This window comes from Nansenia antarctica, assembly GCF_963989245.1.
Source record: "Nansenia antarctica genome assembly, chromosome: 1".
NCBI classification, from domain to species: domain Eukaryota; kingdom Metazoa; phylum Chordata; class Actinopteri; order Argentiniformes; family Microstomatidae; genus Nansenia; species Nansenia antarctica.
This window is the reverse complement of record NC_137674.1, coordinates 15381758-15400896: the sequence shown is the minus strand read 5'-3', so window position 1 is coordinate 15400896 and position 19139 is coordinate 15381758. Positions and strand designations below refer to the sequence as shown.

Below are 19139 nucleotides of genomic sequence, written 5' to 3'. Positions count from 1 at the left end.
CTGCGCAGGTCCGAAAAAACTCCCAACACATCACATTTGATCAGATCCATCAGATTGACTACGGCAGCGTTCTCCACACAAATCACAGTGGTGGGTAGGGGGAGAGATAGGGACGAGCCACCAATCAGCCGAGAGTTGCAGAGAGGCCCTTTACCTCCACTATTCAAACCTCAGGGAGAGAGAGATAGCTGCTTGAGCAGATAAGAGACTCAATCTGACTTATTTGAGGCCGGGGGGGGAGGCAGGGGCGATGTCCTTGAGCACGCTGTTTGTTTCCCTTGCAGATTATGTGGAGTATGCTTGAGTGAGTGAGAGTGAGAGTGAGAGTGTGTGTGCGTGTGCGTGTGCGCGTGCGTCTATGTCGACACAATCCGTTCCATCATTGTGCTGAGTGTTTCCGTGGTGTGGGGGGGGCGGGGGACCCGGGGTTTGCTGACGGAGCGGTAAGTGTGACAGGAGGGAGGATTCACATTAGTGAGGAAACAGAGGCGACGGTCTGGGCCATAACCCCATCTCCTCCGGTCTCAGAGTGAGACTGCCCCCCACTGGCACCCACTGGTATGACACCTTAGAATGAATAAGAGTCTATTGGCGCTTTTCCACTACCGTACCGTACAAGCCCGGTTTGTTTTGCTTTCTCGACTGCCAACCGAGCCGTACCGGGCTAGAGTACCCGTAGCGGTTTTAGCTACGCTTCCCGACTAGGAGCGAAAGGTACTTTCCGTGGCAGGCTGTATGTGACGTGTGACGCTGCAGATTGTTGATGGGTCAATGGAAATCGTCATCCCATGTTCATAGAGTTCACCGCTAACCGCCATTTTTAAATACCACAACAGATTTCACTCTCGGAAAATGTCATTTACTTTTTCTGTAATTACTTATTAATAAAGATCAGAAAAATGATAACCATCTTATTATCTTAGTTTAATGTCATTTCAATGCATCATAGAACTTTTATTTACAACAAGCATAACAAAAAAATTGCTATTATGGGACAAACAGTGCCTAGCCTAGAGAATGAGAAGAACAGAGCAGGGAGGGAGGGAGGGAGTGGTGGGCACTGGGGGAGGCTGAGAGGGCTGAGTGGGCAATGAGCCAAGCGAGTGGTATAAGCGGGGCACAAGGGTCGGTTAGGTTGGTCACCATGGCAACTGAACTCCACCGTCTGTTCAGGGTGTACATAGGAGAGGTGAGGCGGCCGTGCTTGTTCTAGTTTCCCTCTCATCGCCCTCTAAGACGGAGAGTCTCATTTTTAGTCTGGTAGAAGTGCTCCAGATTTGCCACCGACTGACCTCACGCTATCTTTCCAAATTCATCTGTTCAGAATCGAAGGTCGCCCTCGGTCGGCTTAAAACACATCGCCGCGGGGCGATGATCTCACTTAAACGCTTCCGGGGCGTTGGGCTGACCCCTGGTCCAGTCCTGGAGGGGACTTTCACCCCACCAGTTAAAACACACAGATGTTAGAGGGGCTCGCTGGCTCTGAGGGCGGTGGACTCTACACCAACAACACCTGGCTGATCGTTCAAAGCACCAGATGCTTTCCTTCTACCGAGTGCACAAATACAAACCCCAGGAAAGTGACTGTGTATGTGTGTAGGCTCTGTGTGTATGTGTGTGTGGGTGGGGGGGGGGGCTGTGTGTGCGTACACACATGTTTGTGTCTGGGTCTGTGTGTGCATCAGTGCCCAAATCAGCTTTAGTGCTTAGAGAGTCGGCCATACCCCTGACTGGATGGTTAAGGCTAGAGCTGAACAGGAGGGTCAGGAGGGAGGCACAGGGTTCCCACACCTTCTGAAACATCAAATTCAAGCACCTTTCAAGGACTTTCAAGACTCAATTCCCTCAAATTCAAGGACCCAACACAGCATAGTTTGAGACAGGTCTAGATGAGAATTTATATAATAGGAACTATCCGCTCACAGACAACAATTAAAAAGAGGCTTGAATGTGTGTGAACACTAGATGGTCTCTTGCCTTCTCTACCACAGCACAGCAAAACGATGTATTGTGAAATATGTGTAAAGATAAGCAATACAGAGACGTATTTACTAGTTGACGAGCAACAACAATTTTGAATATATATATACATTTTTTTTGAGAGAGAGAGAGAGAGAGAGAGAGAGAGAGAGAGAGAGAGAGAGAGAGAGAGAGGGGGGGGGGGGGAATTCAAGCACTTTCAATGACCCATGTCTAGGGATGCTCCGATCTGGATTTTTGGGGCCGATACCGACCACCGATTTTTTTCCTCAAGATCAACCGATACCGATTTTTAAAAAAATACATAACTGTAGGCCTACTGACTGGATAGCCTACATATTTTTTGCTTTTTAGACAAAAGTTTTGATCCATTAGGCACCAAGCAAACGCAGACCCATTTTTATGGCATAGTAAAAGTCTGGCCTATCACCCAGTTAGGGCCTGAAGCCCAAGTCAGTCGATATGGCTGTATAAAAGACATCATAAACGTGGCCTTCATGGTTTACATACTGTTACGTCCTCCTATGTTTTCTGTTCAGTTATCTGTCTTCCTCAGAAAAAAAAGAAGAAAAAAAACGGCTTTTGCGATCGGCCATTTTTGCCGATCACCGATCGAGTCATTTGGAGTGAAATCGGCCGATTTAAATCGGTGGCCGATAAATCGGAGCATCCCTACCCATGTCTATTTTCAAAAACTTTTAAGACCTTGACTTTTTTCTTCTCAAATTCACAAACTTTCAAGGATTTCAAGGACCTGTGGGAGCCCTGCATGCATCATGCCCTGATGAAACATCCATTAACCCACCTGGTCTTCAACCAGACTAATATAGGTGAATAAAGCCCCTAGTCATGTGAACAAGAAATGACGACACCCGATGAAATATTGAGTTCTTTTTTTAAGAAATATGGCCATATCAATATTTGATCGTCTTTCAAACAATATCTATAGATAAAGGTGATGTAATTGAACCAAAAACGATGAAAATGGAACTTATTCATAGTGGATTCTATGATGATTTATTTATCCCCCCGCCAAGTTTTATTCGTTTAGTTATATTACCTCCATCTCTCATTATTGTTAAAATGAAGATCAAAATGAAGATCAGATGTCCTTTTTTTTTTTTGTAATCAGTATTTTATAGAATTGTTCAATTAACACATTTCTTGACTTATACAACTTTTGTATAAAATGGTAACAATATCACCGAATAAGTCTTGCTGTCATCAAACAGAAATAATACAGAGAAAAGAATATAAAATTAAAATTAAAATTAAAATAAATAAAAAAGCACCCATAGATTACATTCATCACTCATCCAATTTGTCAACTTAAGTCTTACAACCGACTAGCAATATATCCCAAGTAGCCTCCCCATTTTGCTGTATGTCCATATGTTGAAATATGTTGAAAAAGACAAAGATGTTCATGGGGTGTCCTATCTTTTTCACATGAGGGGGCGGCTGTGGCGGCTGTGGCGCAGGAGGTAGAGCCGCCGTCTACTGATCACAAGGTTGGCAGATCGGCGGTTCGAGCCCTGGCCGGCCACATTTCGAAGTGTCCTTGGGCAAGACACTGAACCCCAAATTGCTCCCAGTGAGCGGCCGGCGCCTTGCATGGTAGCTTGCCGCCATTGGTGTGTGAATGTGTGTGTGAATGGGTGAATGAGAGGCCGTTGTAAAGCGCTTTGGATAAAGGCATAAGTGCAGTCCATTTTACCAATTAGCAGCTGTGTCCTGGTAAGGTTTAAGTCAGACAAGAGAGATTAGAAACCACCAAATCGTATGATAAGAAAATACCAGATTCTAAACAAACAGCATATTGCAGCTTATCCTGTCGTTCTCTACTCTCATCCAAGTAACTGCTCACGTCTGTTATAGGACTGTTCTAGAAACAGGGTCCTCGGTTGCTATGCTTGGTTGTCCAAGAAGAGCAACTGTTGTTGTGCCTGGAAAACTGGGGCTTTTAACTACAGATGACAATAAAGCACCGAATCATTGGCTCTGTAAGATACAGCAGGGGAAATGTCATTTGAGAAGTCCTTAAATAAAGCATCTATAATAAGTAGTTCCACCGGCGTGTCGCCCTCATCAAGACAAAGCTGCCTTCTGCTCCTCAGAGAAGGGGAAGAACAGAGAGAACCCGAAGATTTAAGGTGCAGCAAAAATCAATGCGGCGTTGTCCTGGCTACACTGACTTTGACACTTCTAACACTCGGAAAGAAATCCATAAACCAGAGTCATGTTGTTCTCTCGGCTAGGGCCCAGGAGCATGTGTGTACCTGTCCAAGATTGTAAACGGTCGATTAGTCATTTTCAACAGGCATAATGAACTAGAAACGTCCCATGGGCGCTATGATAACTAAACACCTAAGAAGTGCTAACGATACTTTCTTTTCCCGTACTTACACAAACGGCCCGGTGCCAACTTTTGTCTGAGCGAATTCATGTCAAGCTAATTATCAGGCTGAGTGACTTATTGCAGCCCCCCCCCCACTCAGAGTGAGTGGACTCTTTTTTGCTGAAGTGACATGTCCCAATCCGCCCCCCCGCCTTCCCCGCCCCACCATTACACTCTAAACTGCATCCCTGTTGTCAGTGCAAAAAACCCTAATTAATCCTCAAATTATTACCCATTAATTGTGTTCGTTTAGTCTGACGCGTTTGGCAAGAGAGGCCCTCGAGGCAACGTTTCGCTCCGTTCTGCATTACAAACTTGCTGACGAGGGTTAAGTGTTCGTGACGCCACAGAAGTGCGAGAGGAAAGCCCATTAAGAGGGCAGTGATGTAGTGCGGAGTGCCTCGCGCATCTGCCTTTTGTCACTTTGAATGAGACTTTGGTTAAGCCTGGGAGTTGCTTCAGTCCTCCAGTGGAGGCTTCCTCTGAAGTGAACACATGTAATCAGGCCTGCTGGACCGTAACGACCCCCACTAAAGAGACTAGCGGTTGCAGTAATAAATGCTAGTGAGCCGAGTGGCCCGTTTCCAAAGCCAGTCACACCCTTACTGGAGATCAATCTTTGCCACATGGCCTCCTGTGGTAGTTAGGGGAGCACTTTCTTTCTACTACGGCGACATGGTAAATGGAGGGACACTTTCACAGTAGAATGTTATTTTCCATCAAATGTCATACATTTTTTTCACATCGTCACTATGTTATTGTGTTAATTCCATCATCATTTGAGGATGGAACAAGGCCAAATACTTGGATCTAAGAAGGGGGCCTACTAGAGGGATCATTATTATTATTATTATTATTATTTATTTTTTTATGAGTGGGGCAGTCCCACTCATATTTTTTTTAAATTGCGATAGAGACAGTAGAGATTTGACAGGAAGGATGGGTGAGGGAGAGAGAAGGGCTGACATGCAGAATATGTCCGTGGCCGGAATCGAACCGGGAACCCTGCGGTTACGTGGTCGACGCTCAGCGTGTTACGCCACCAAGCGCCCCGAGGGATCATTATGAATAATTATCTTAGCACCCTGATACGTCTTTTCCACCAACGCGAAGCTAGTACTAGTCCTGGGCTTATGTCCTGGTGCTACTTCAGGTTTGCAGTTGGTTCAGTTGGGGAACCTTCTAAGAACAGGGTTGGTTTTCCACTAGAGCCACGTCACTGTATACGTCTCTGCTTTCCCAGCAATGAGCAAACATCAAGCACAAGAACAACATCGACGGACTACATGGCAGCTTTGCTCCTGGCTTTGAGAGACGACATTGGCATCCAACACGACTGGTCCAACGTGTTTGTGCTTCTCCTTGTGATTGCTATGGACGGAGATTCGGTTTCAGAGTATTTTATTTTCATTTCAATGTCAGTATTAAGTTCACATTAACTATCGGAGCGAACAGTATATGACTATTGTAATACTGTCTACTGTAATTTTAGAATCAATATCTTTGTTTTTATAGGGTCTCTGATTTGCATAGGAATTCATTACGCACTGTGTGGATCAGGTTGTCATTACAAATTGAGCAAATGGAGAGGAACAAAACTGCTCAGGAATGCGACCCTGAGGCCTGGGGAGAGTTGAATGGTGGAGAGGAAAAAGCACAGTTGATGGGACAACATTATCACTGTACAAAATTGGTCTATAACCAAGTGGCTAAAAAGAATCGAGCACATGCAATGCAGTTTCTGCAACATCTCTCGTGTGAAGAATAATGGTAGCAGCATCAAGTTATGGGTATATTTGTTACGGGCAGGGACTGGAGTTTTTCAGGATGAAGAGAAAATTATAAAAAAGAAAAGAAAATAGCTGAGTTGGTAGTGATATCCTAATCTACACATCTACTTCATTTCCAATCATAGTGGAGGTATGATTTATGGCATATACCGTATATATATATGGTATATGGCAGTCTCACGTGCCTGTCTCTACTACGTTTCAGTTCTGCATCTAGTTGAATGCGTGATTCAAGTAGCTTGTGTAAACTCGGGGCACCCAATATAATTGCACAACTGGATAGTAGCCTACTTTGTTTCCATTCATTTCCAATCAGTTAGCTAGATTACTTACTTAGCTAGCTTACATACTTAACAAATGTACATTTTGTAATATAGACGCATTAAGGGGCAGTGCAACCACACCATCTCCTCCTAGCAGTCAGCAGGGAGAGAGCCCGCAGCGCACAGCACGTACCAATATGTCTAATTGAGTTAACTCGTATTATGCTTACCATCACCAAGTTCTCCCATACTGTGCATTTGGACTAGTATAGTATGTTCATATCAACGGTAATCAAGTGCTTTAGTTGGCGAGCGAACGTAGTGATGGCATAATACGAGTTGACTCGCTGTTAAATGAATGGGAAAAATATGATGATAAATACAGTACAGGCCAAAAGTTTGGACACACCTTCTCATTCAATGTGTTTCCTTTATTTTCATGACTATTTACATTGTAGATTCTCACTGAAGGCATCAAAACTATGAATGAACACATGTGGAATGATGTACTTGTGAAAAAAAAAAAGTGTGAAATAACTCTAAATATGTCTTATATTTTAGATTCCTCAAAGTAGCCACCCTTTGCTTCTTTGTTGTTAATAAAATAAATGTTTGTTGTTGTTAATAAAATATATAATAATAATATTATATATATAATAACATATTATTATTAACACATTATATTTAATATTATTATTATATATTTTATTAACAACAAAAAAGCAAAGGGTGGCTACTTTGAGGAATCTAAAATATAAGACATATTTAGAGTTATTTCACACTTTATTGTTAAATACATAATTCCTATGTGTTCATTCCTAGTTTTGATAACTTCAGTGAGAATCTACAATGTACCAAATAGTCATGAAAATAAAGGAAACGCATTGAATGAGAAGGTGTGTCCAAACTTTTGGCCTGTACTGTACATATAAAACGGAGTTATAATATATGGCAGATATATTATATGGTATATGGCAGTCTCACGCGCCTGTCTCGTTCCAGTTCTGCATCCAGTTGAATGCGTGATTCAAGTAGCTCACGCAGACCCGGGACATGTGTGAAAAGGCGCAACGACGGCAACTGTCGGGCATTTAGCTCATGTGTGAATGGCGAAAATCACTGGCGGACCCGGGTTGGGGAATTCCATGTCATTTCCTGTGTGAAAAGAACTGTGTGTGAAAGGAACTGTGTGTGAAAGGGACTTAACAAGAGAGCCGACTCACCTCCACGTCCGACACCTTCATCCGGGTGCCCTCCTTCCCCACAAAGATGTCGTCCACGTCCACCAGCAGGTGGCGCTCCAGAGACAGACAGAGCCTCTTCCCCGTCAGGTAGGCGATGGCGTCCACAAACACCAGCTTGTGGAGCCAGAAGGACAGGTTGTTGCCGAACAGGACCCTCTGGATGCCGTCGTGGAGGCCCAGGTCCTGGACCACAGTGGCGTGCATGGCCCGGACGGGCCCCAGGTGGGCCAGGGCCTCCGAGGTCTTGGTGGTGGCCAGGAGGACCGGCTCGTAGGTGGAGTGGTTGGACTGGAACACCGTCCAGTCGTCCCCGGGCAGTGGGCCCTGCTCCACCTCGTTGGGCCGCGTGATGTAGAGCAGCGGGGCGTTGGGGTTGATGCGGTAGTCCTTCAGCCCCAAGTGGGAGTGCAGGAAGAGGGGGAAGCCCTTGAGCTGGGCGCTGAGCAGCGAGTTCTCGTTGGCCTTGAAGAAGCCCACCACGCCCACGCCGTACTCCACGCAGTACTTGTCCAGCAGGTCGCGGTTCCACGCATCCAGGTTGACGTACTTGAGGACGTTCTCGTACACCACCAGCGCGTAGCGGCCGCGGTTGCGCTCCGTCAGCGTGGGCATGTCCCCCTTGCCCGGGGCGATCTCCGTCCGGTAGCGGAAGCGGCTGGACTCCAGGACGGCCACGATCTCCTGGCCCAGCTGGGAGTAGATGCTCTCCACGAACACCAGGACCACGGGGTCCGTGCGCGAGTTGTCCACCGCCTTCACCTGCCGCAGGCGGCCCTGGCGCGGCGGGAGGAAGAGGGGCGCCCGCTGCCCGCCCCCCCCCGCCACGGGACCGCCCGGCTGGCCCCCGCCGCAGTCGCTGAAGGGCAGCGGGGGGGCCTCTTTGATCTTGGGGCTGTTGGAGACGTAGTAGGCCAGGAACGCCATGGACAGCAGGCAGAAGACGATGAGGGCCAGGATGAGCCGGTGGAGCTCCAGCTGCCGGACTCCTCGCACCAGCTTCCACAAGGCCACCACGCCCGCCATGGCGGCAGCAGCAGCAGCAGCGGCGGCGGGACGAGAAGGGGGGGCGGCGGCGGCGGCGTGGAGGAGGAGCGGAGGGTAGGGACACGGGAGGAGGAAGACAACAAGGGGGAAGAGAAGGGTTGAGCAGCAGACACTGGCACCAAGCTGTGCTGAGCAAGAGCCATTTACGCTAGGTCACCATGACTTCCATAGCCCGGGACTCTCCAGGTCGTCGCCCCCGCGCCGTCTCTCTCCGGCGTCTCTGGACCGAACGAGAACACTGACTCACTGGGCTGGCCTCAGGGCTCCCCGTCCTCTCGCTCCCTCCCTCTCTCTCTCTCTCTCTCTCTCTCCTTCTCCCAGTTCTGCTCTGCTACCTAAGAGGATTGGGTTTCTTCCTGTGTGTGTTCCACACACACCCACTCTCTCTCTCTCTCTCTCTCTCCCTCCCTCCCTCCCTCCTCCCAGAGGATCAGCAGTTTCTCTCCTCTCTCCTTTCCCCCTGTTACTGAACACCCGTGCTGCTTCCTTGCTCCTACACACGTAAGCGTGTCTGTTATCAGTCGCCGGGTTGTTGTATCTGCGTCTCAGCGGGTCCGGCAGGCCGTGTTGATAGTGTGCGTGTGTGTGTCTCCCGCTCTCAGGTTGTGTGTGTGTGTGGAGAGGGCTCTTCAGCAGCGTCTCGGCCGGGGGTCGGCAGGGCTGGGGCTGAGCCCAGAACACTGCCCCCTGTGGAGGCCCAGCCTGCTCATCTCAGGGACGGCAGCGGGGGACACGCCTGAGGGGGAGGGGCAGAGAGAGAGAGAGAGAGAGAGAGAGGGAGGGAGGGAGGGAGGGAGGGAGGGAGGGAGGGAGGGAGGGAGGGAGGGAGGGAGGGAGGGAGGGAGGGAGGGAGAGAGAGAGAGGGAGGGAGGGAGGGAGGGAGGGAGAGAGAGAGAGAGATGGGGGTTAGGGCACTTCAGATCACGCTCCATGTTCTAGAGCCAGATTCAGTCCTTGAACTGAGTCCTCATCTGGGTAATGGCTATCATGACAATGCAAAAACAGAAATAGACATTGAAAAAATTAACAACATGGCAAGTAAGGCCAGTAGTCTGTGTGTAACAATTACGGTACTAGTTAGTTCAAAACAAAAGGCATTCTGAATAGATATTTAGTATTTTTTTAGTTTTCGGTGGACAATGGAGGGTTAGGGTTCATTTGACTGATCATCTGATTTCTGGATGCTTCCATAAGGCGCCCCCAGCCGCTCCCCCCCTCTCAGTCCTAACCAGGCCACCCCCGCGGCCTCCTGCCCTCCGTCCCTGCCCTCTGTGTGTCATGAGCACTTTTTCTCATGGGAGCTCAAAATAGCCGCACCATAACCTCCATGCTCTGCCTTCCTCCTCAAAGATAGCATTACAGGTGTGAAAGGAAAACGCTGACCTTAGACATGAATGATTCTATGGCTGCTACTACTGATGGTGAAGGTGGAGGGAGGGGGAGGAGGGTGGGGCAGGGTTCTCAAACCGAGATGTTGGCCAATGCCTGAGTCATTAACTGTTGACTATCTCAGTTGGTCGGCTCCTACACACTAGAGAAGTGGGGGTTGGAGAACTCAATGCCGTGAGAGCTGCACACTGTGGGTCTGTTAGTAAACTGGGAAATAGCTATGGCACAACACCTGCCGTAACACTAGAACAGCCATGGGTGGGGCCATTGGACTGTGAGTAAAAATGTTTTTTATGCCTTTGCACTCGATAAAATTTCAGGACCCTCCTTTCATGACTTTTCCTAGGTATGTGCGTTCTACCACCCAGTATCCTTACATTTTCAAAATCACACCAGGATAAGCTAGTATAAAGCTATTTTTTCTGTGTAGGAGGCAGGATAATTTACAAGCCGGCCAACTAGTGGTCATTGTGTGTAAGTAGCAGTTTCCCATTGTAACATGGTCATTTGACCCCAGAGGCGGCTCTTATAGTATAGTCTTATAGAACTGCAAAGAGCAAAACGGACAATGAATAATTGTAAGTGTGTGTGTCTGTATATGTGTGTGTGTGTGTGTGTGTGTGTGTGTGTGTGTGTTTGTGTGTATACGAATGAGTTTGTTTGAGTGAGAGAGATTGAGAGAAAGAGAGAGAGAGAGGGGGAGGATGGCTGGACTAATGATAGTAACCCTTGATGGAATCAGGTCTTCCACGGCTCAGAACCCACTCAAAGACACGGCACCCTCACACCGCCGACCTCACTCCTCGCCACAACCCCATCCATCATCCTTCTAGTGTGATCCCAGGGCACGCCGCCAGCCGCAGCAGCGCATCCTGAAACAGGAACCTGCTCTATTCTTAGCCTGAGAAACGGCTTGAGAAACAGCCTCACCTCCCCTGACCACTTCCCTTCCAGCGAAGGGGGGACCCCTGGGTAAATCCAGGATCACCTACCCTCCCGTAAACCCAAGAGTTACAATCTTCTACTGGTTTAAGGAGGTCGAGGAAGTGTGGCTCGCAGCCTAACAAGCCTGTAATAAGCTTGTGAGAAGGCAGCTTGTGGCGCAGGTGCAGCCTTTCATGTCTGCAGGATCTGTGTAAGCGTCTGGAGGGAAGGAGCAGTGTGAAATGTGGAAACCTCGCAGGGAGCTGTCCTTGAAGAACACGAGTACAGGGTGATAAGGGACGAGCCACGCGACCGTCTAGCGATCCCTATGTCCACACACACACATACACACACACACACACTCAGCTAGTCAACAACACCACCATCCATCACACCGACGACAATGACCACCTTGTCGTTGTCAAGGTGACGCGTTCGAGAGACGCAGACAAAGTAGGGAGCCTACAAGTGGTGGCGCAGTGTTTCGTAGTGCTATGGCAACCGTCGTACGAGAACGGCCCGTATTGACGGGGCTCTAATGCAGATGGGGAAAATGGGAAATGAGTGGCAGGGGGAGAGAGAGAGAGAGAGAGAGAGAAGGGGGTAGAGAGAGAAGGGGGGAGAGAGAAGGGGGGAGAGAGAAGGGGGGGAGAGTGAGAGAGAAGGTGGGGGGAGAGACAGAGAGAGAAGGGGGGGAGAGACAGAGAGAGAGAGAGCACGAGGGGAAAGAAGAGAGGTGAAGATGGAGGTGTTTTGGCGCTGCCAAAAATAGTGTTGAACAATACAGATTTGATGGTGTGGGGAGGGCAACAGAAGGTGTGTGTGTGACAGGGACATGTGACATGGCAACAGTCAGGTGGCACCACACGTCTTAGGTCAGGGCCCCTATTCATCACACGTCTTAGATCAGGGCCCCTATTCACCACACGTCTTAGATCAGGGTGTGTTACAGTTGTGTTTCTGACTAGAGCAGTTAGGTTTATGTGGTTACAGGAAGTTAGGTTTTCTTTTTCAATTAATGTATACAAAATAGACTGACTGTGATGACAGCATCAAAACATAATACATGTAAAATAATAATTATAATAATTATAATAAATACTACTACTACTACTACTACTACTAATAATAATAATAATAATAATAATAATAATGGTGACAATAATAATACAAATAAATGGCAGACAGATGGTAAATCAACAGTGGCACCTGTAGGATCTTTTACAGCAAACACAGGGAGCAGATTCCCAACCCCAAATCCTAACGAATCCTAAGAGATGAAGAGCAAATAATCTGACTGTGAATCAGGGAATAGAGGTGAATAGAGGTGATGGAAGGGGGGGGGGGCGGCTGAAGAGAGTGTGCAGTCAGTGAGTGATTCACATTGAGCTGACCCATCCTCCCATTCAGTCCCAACAGGCCTTTGGGGGAAAAGAGAGAGAGAGAGAGAGAGAGAGAGAAAGCGAGAGAGAGAGAAAGCGAGAGAGACAAGGTGTTTGACCCTGAATGCAAACCGACTGTCTGAAGGCTCCCGGTCCGTCTGACTGACTTTTATAGCCCACATTTAAGATAGAAACTAGCCGCAGGACGAGGCTGATTAAGTCCAACGATGGGAGGAGGAGGAAGAGGGGAAAGTCAGCTGGTCATTGACCATCTCACACCAAGGCCACTCTAAATCATCACCACAGCCCCCACCTCTCCCTCTATAGCACCTCTTATCAGACAGACTTTATAGCCAACTTTATAGAGCCCATCTCCTTCAGCTCCCAACTGGCAGTTATAACACTGCCCATCTGCTTCACTACTGAGTTATAACACTGCCCATCTGCTTCACTACTGAGTTATAACACTCCCCATCTGCTTCACTACTGACAGTTATAACACTGCCCATCTCCTTCACTACTGACAGTTATAACACTGCCCATCTCCTTCACTACTGAGTTATAACACTGCCCATCTCCTTCACTACTGGCAGTTATAACACTGCCCATCTCCTTCACTACTGACAGTTATAACACTCCCCATCTCCTTCACTACTGAGTTATAACTTATAACACTCCCTATCTCCTTCACTACTGAGTTATAACACTGCCCATCTCCTTCACTACTGACAGTTATAACACTGCCCATCTCCTTCACTACTGAGTTATAACACTGCCCATCTCCTTCACTACTGACAGTTATAACACTGCCCATCTGCTTCACTACTGACAGTTATAACACTGCCCATCTCCTTCACTACTGACAGTTATAACACTGCCCATCTGCTTCACTACTGACAGTTATAACACTGCCCATCTGCTTCACTACTGAGTTATAACACTGCCCATCTCCTTCACTTCTGAGTTATAACACTGCCCATCTGCTTCACTACTGAGTTATAACACTGCCCATCTGCTTCACTACTGAGTTATAACACTGCCCATCTGCTTCACTACTGACAGTTATAACACTGCCCATCTCCTTCACTACTGAGTTATAACACTGCCCATCTCCTTCACTACTGAGTCATAACACTGCCCATCTCCTTCACTACTGAGTTATAACACTGCCCATCTCCTTCACTACTGGCAGTTATAACACTGCCCCTCTCCTTCACTACTGACAGTTATAACACTGCCCATCTCCTTCACTACTGGCAGTTATAACACTGCCCATCTCCTTCACTACTGGCAGTTATAACACTGCCCATCTCCTTCACTACTGACAGTCATAACACTGCCCATATCCTTCACTACTGAGTTATAACACTCCCCATCTCCTTCACTACTGAGTTATAACACTGCCCATCTCCTTCACTACTGAGTTATAACACTGCCCATCTCCTTCACTACTGACAGTTATAACACTCCCCATCTGCTTCACTACTGAGTTATAACACTGCCCATCTCCTTCACTACTGAGTTATAACACTGCCCATCTGCTTCACTACTGAGTTATAACACTGCCCATCTCCTTCACTACTGACAGTTATAACACTGCCCATCTGCTTCACTACTGAGTTATAACACTGCCCCTCTCCTTCACTACTGACAGTTATAACACTGCCCATCTCCTTCACTACTGACAGTCATAACACTGCCCATATCCTTCACTACTGAGTTATAACACTGCCCATCTCCTTCACTACTGACAGTTATATACACAGGTTTTGCACACACACACACACACACACACACACACACGCACGCACGAGTATGAGGAAGCAGCTATACGGAATGCAGATAATGAGTGAAGAGGTTATCAGATGTCCTCAACCGCCTGAAAAGACAGGTTTGGAAAGTCCCAGATAACTTCAATCAGAGAGAGAGCACTTCACTTCACTTCACAGAAGAAATCAAGGGAGCCGTGTGTTGTTAGAAAACAACGCTGTGTTATTAATTGCGAGGCGTTTGAGTTTATGCAGCCATATGTTTCTGTGTATAATAGATTGCATTTATATAATAGATTGCATTTATATAGCCCCTTTCTAGACACCCAAATGTTTACATCACCACATCACTACCAGTGTGTAGCATCACGCCACGATAGCCGCTACGCAGCAGAAACCTCACCGCCCATCAGCTGTCAGTGGTGAGGTGTGGAGAGCATCATGCCAATGAGATAACCAGATGACCATAGCCCCATCCTAACCACAGTCATTAGAGGGTCGACTAAATATCTGACTTTGTGGTTACTTCGACTATACTTCTCAATCACTCAACCCACCAGCAGGGGGAGGTGGCCCTGCAGTAACACAGAGAGAACAGCAGGGGGAGACGGCCCTGCAGTAACACAGAGAGACCAGCAGGGGGAGATGGCCCTGCAGTAACATAGAGTGTCCAGCAGGGGGAGATGGCTCTGCAGTAACACAGTGACTGGGCCTGTGGCCCCCCGAGGGAGGGCTTAGTCATTCAGCCACAGGTGAGCTGCTGAGGCTCTGCCTCCTCTGACCTCTGACCCCCATCCAGAACGTTCCATCATTAGCCTCTGGACCAGAGGGCACCTGGTAGCCCTGGAGGGGGAGGGGCCAGAGAACCTGACGTACACAACGTTAGTTACGTTAAAAAGAGTCAAGACAGTGTTTAATACAGTATATTTAAACCACTGGTTTTGAAAACATACGGGTTTAAATGACGACAATTGACTACTTTTGCTGGATCGGTACTATTACTTTTCAGCTATTATAAAAACATTTCCCACAGTCAGCACTCGAGTTGAGGGGCCATCCCCCCTTTCCATCCCTTATGTCATTTTATCAATGAACGTGGTATTACTGCTATTTCAACATTTAGTTTTGCGCATATTGAGTAAAATACTGTGGGCGAGGGAGGGGGCACGCACACATGCAATGACATTTTTACCAAGTCACTGACACTGAAGACACTGACGCTGTGGGGATGCTAAAATTGTCCCCATATGATAAAATACACCATCCCCCCTGATTTTCTTTTACAACTTGAGTACTGCCCACAGTACTTAAAGAGTCAGACGCGACACGTTCAGAGTCGTAAAAAAACAGCCGTGGTCATCGTGCTCAAATGAGCTAACGCTCCATGAATGGGAGTCAATGACAGTGCCCTAACAACGCTCCCCGCACCATTATGACCCTTATCTCTTCCTGGCCAAGCGTAGCCTGTGTTGGGTTTATTATGACACACAGCAGGGCCAGCTGCAGAGACTCCGGAGCCCACATCATCAAGCTCCTCTCCCCCCCCCCCCCCCCCCAGCTCAACCTGACAGAGAGACAGAAATACAGTTGGATCAAGGACAGTTGTTGTCGCAGTCCTTATCCTGGGCATGTATGCAAGACACAGTCTCCCTCCAGACATCTACTGAGACAGTCTCCCTCCAGACATCTACTGAGACAGTCTGTCTTCAGACATCTACTGAGACAGTCTGTCTTTTACTGTCGTAGTTTGACAGGTACTGCAACAGCCATGGATCCAAAGGTATCTGGATAGCCAGCCCTGTCCCTCTGGAACGCCCTCCCCAACCACATCAGACAGGCCAACACCCTCCCAACATTTAAACAGGCCCTCAAAACCCACCTCTTCAAGCTTGCCTTCACCAGTTAACCCTCTCCCCCTCCCCTTCCCATGTGTCCCCAGCACTACCTTAATTAGGCCCCTCTACTTTCTTTTATTTATTCTTTGTTTCTTTTCATTATTACTACTCGATCTTTTCAGTTTGTAAAGTGTCTTTGAGTGTCTAGAAAAGCGCTAAGTAAGTCTAATGTATTATTATTATTATTATTATTATTATCTTGACACCACCAGGGAACTTGAGAGGACAGGCGACGCCTGCGTGACATCTCGTAAAACGAGGGAGAGCGAAAAATGGAAACATTCCTCCAAATATTCAACGATAATCTGCCTCGTTAAAGCGGAATAAATATTTAAAGATTAGAGATGGCACTTCATTAGGCAGCCCGTCCTGTTGTTCTGGCACAGAGGACAGAGAGATAGGAGAGGCGCAGCGAGGGCCTCCACAGGTGGCGGGACGTGGCTGTCTGCTCAGGGACGAGACGTATCCCAATATTTACACTGTTACCTGGAACCACTGAGTCCCCCAGCAATCTGCCATGCATGGGAGCAGGCTGGAGATAAGAAGGGAATGGGCAGAGATGTGGAGAAGGAGGGAGACAGAGAGAGAGAGGAAAAAGAGAGAGAGACAGAGAGAGAGAGGAAGGGGGAGCTGGAGAGAGAGAATGAAAAAGAAAGGGGGAAAGACAGGACAGTATGTGTGTGTGATAACGATAAATACATACAGAGAGAGAGAGAGGTGGAGGAAAAATTAGAGAGAGAGAGAGAGAGAGACTGAGATATGGACAGCAAGACAGAGTGAGGGCTTTCAATTACCGCGGGAGTGTTGTCAAGCCAACAGAACCGTGACAAAACAGGGAGAGAGAGGTGGGAAAGGAGCTTGATGATGGTGGCTCTGGAGAGAGACAGAGAGAGAGACGCTGGCCCCAGCGTGATCAGAGGGAGAACCAATGCCAGGGCACAGATGAGAAGGCAGTGCTGACAAAGATGAGGGGTCAGGGAATCCCAGCAGGAAAGCAGGAGCAGTGTGCGTGGAGGAGGCTGTAGAGTTATTCTTCTCCGTTTTTACTACCGCCCGCCTTCCATCACCACATGCGACGCTCTTCCACGTTGACATAATAAACCGCTTGCATCTGCACAGCCAGGACGGGGCACACAGGGTCACCCCACAATATGTGTGTCAACATTCAAAAGGGAGAGAGAAAGTGGAGGGGGGGGGGGTGACCATGACCTGGCAGGAGGCTGGCAGGAACCGCGGGTTGATGACATCACTCCAACCCTACCCTGTGGTGACTGCCACGTTTTCAAAAGACCTCATGCAAACATCGAGTTTCAGGGTAACATGGGTCTAGAGAGGGAGTTCGCTTCAGGGTAAATCAACTGTGCATACACAGAACAGATATGAATAAACATGGAAAAAGAAGTTTGGGAATTTGTGTTTGGTCAATTATTTCTCTGCTAATGCTAATTGCGTTGTATTGGTTGGAAAGCCTGTTTATTTACCTTTACATTGATGTCCAACTTGTAAGGATCCTGCATTTGTGGGATGAGCAGCACAGCTGGTTATGTGGGTAGCGCCCCAAGTAAAATTTGCCAAAATTCTCTGCCAATGCTAAACAGTGTATTCTCCTGTTGCATTTACATATTTGGCATTTAGCAGACGCCTTATTCCAAAGCGACTTACAATCAATATCATTTGACTAAGCAAGTGAATCATCAATCCACCAGTCGTAGCAGGAGGAGTAATCTAGCTCAGGCCTGGGGCCATTGGCAGTCTCTGTGATACAAGGAAAGTATTTTTAATTAAAAAAATAAATAAATAAATGTTTGTATAGACACTGGAGAAACAGAGAAACAGTACAGGGGGGGCAGTAGAAGTCTTAGGGGACACAGTAAAGGGGAAAAGCGGGTGTCTCAGGAGACGCAGTGCTGGGGGTAGTAGATGTCTCAGGAGGAGCGTTAAGGTGTAGCCTGAAGAGATGGGTCTTGAGTCTCTGACGGAAGATGGGGAGTGACTCTGCAGTTCACTCTTGTTTTGAGCTCCAGGTGCTGCCAATCAGGTGCCTGGTTGGCAGCACCAGTGTGCATGGCAAGGTTTGCGGGACGTTATGGCATACAGATCTCTGAACAGGCGGTCAGGAACAGACTGCACACAGCCAATCTCCGAGCTCATAAGGCTATCAGGAAGCCTGCAATGACTGCCAGTCACCGTCAGGCCTGTTTGCGCTTGTGTCGGCAACACCGACAATGGAACCTGAACATGTGGGGGAATGTCATGTTCAGTGATGAGTCCAGGTTCTGTCTGCGGAAGTTGGATGGCAGGATGAAAGTATGGAGACGACGTGGAGAACGCTATGCTGATTGTTGCACCGGTCGAGTAACAGCTTTTGGTGGGGGCAGTGTCATGGTTTGGGACCGTATCTCAATCACTGGCAAAACAAGGCTCGTCATCTTTGAACACTATCTCAATGCAGTGAGATATCGGGATGAGATTCTGCAGCCAGGGGCGATCCCTTATCTCCACAATCTGGGACCTAACTCCATCCTCCAAGATGACAACGCTCACCCCCACAGAGCCAGGGTTATCAGACGCATTTAACTCCAGAATGTGGGAGTAGAGAGAACAGAATGGCCTGCCAAGAGTCCAGACCTCAACCCAATTGAACACCTGTGGGATCAAGCCACGCTGGCTGACCTGCAACGACTCCTGGTTGAGGAATGGAATGCTATCTCACAGCAACGTGTGACCAGGCTGGTGACCAGCGTGAGGAGGAGGTGCCAGGCTGTTGTGGCTGCGTATGGACCTTCCACCACAAAATGTCTTGTTTGTTCCTTGTTACTGATAGAGAATTCAATCATCCAATCCACCAAACAACTCAAAACACAAGTGAATAACAACAGGAGAATACACTGTTTAGCATTGGCAGAGAATTTTGGCAAATTTTACTTGGGGCGCTACCTACATAATCAGCATGATCCTTACAAAGTTGGACATCATTATAAAGGCCTTCCAACGATATAAAATACAATGCCAATTAGCAATGTAACAACAGAGAAATAATTGACCAAACACACATTTCCAA

At 47.8% G+C, this 19139-nt stretch overlaps 1 protein-coding gene and 1 long non-coding RNA gene across 2 annotated transcripts in view; both read right to left on the bottom strand.

The window, feature by feature from the left end:
- The window catches only part of ndst2a (N-deacetylase/N-sulfotransferase (heparan glucosaminyl) 2a), a 30459-nt gene extending 21397 nt beyond the window's left edge, over window positions 1–9062 (bottom strand). Inside the window, exon 1 of the mRNA XM_080542564.1 lies at window positions 7655–9062. Coding sequence (XP_080398690.1) covers window positions 7655–8698 — 1044 coding nt within the window. The 5' untranslated portion in view covers window positions 8699–9062. The remainder of the gene's footprint in view (window positions 1–7654) is intronic.
- Window positions 9063–9165: 103 nt separating this feature from the next.
- Window positions 9166–19139, bottom strand: part of LOC308161833 — a 77435-nt gene continuing 67461 nt past the window's right edge. Inside the window, exon 4 of the long non-coding RNA XR_013937567.1 lies at window positions 9166–9455. This is a non-coding gene — a long non-coding RNA (uncharacterized lncRNA). The remainder of the gene's footprint in view (window positions 9456–19139) is intronic.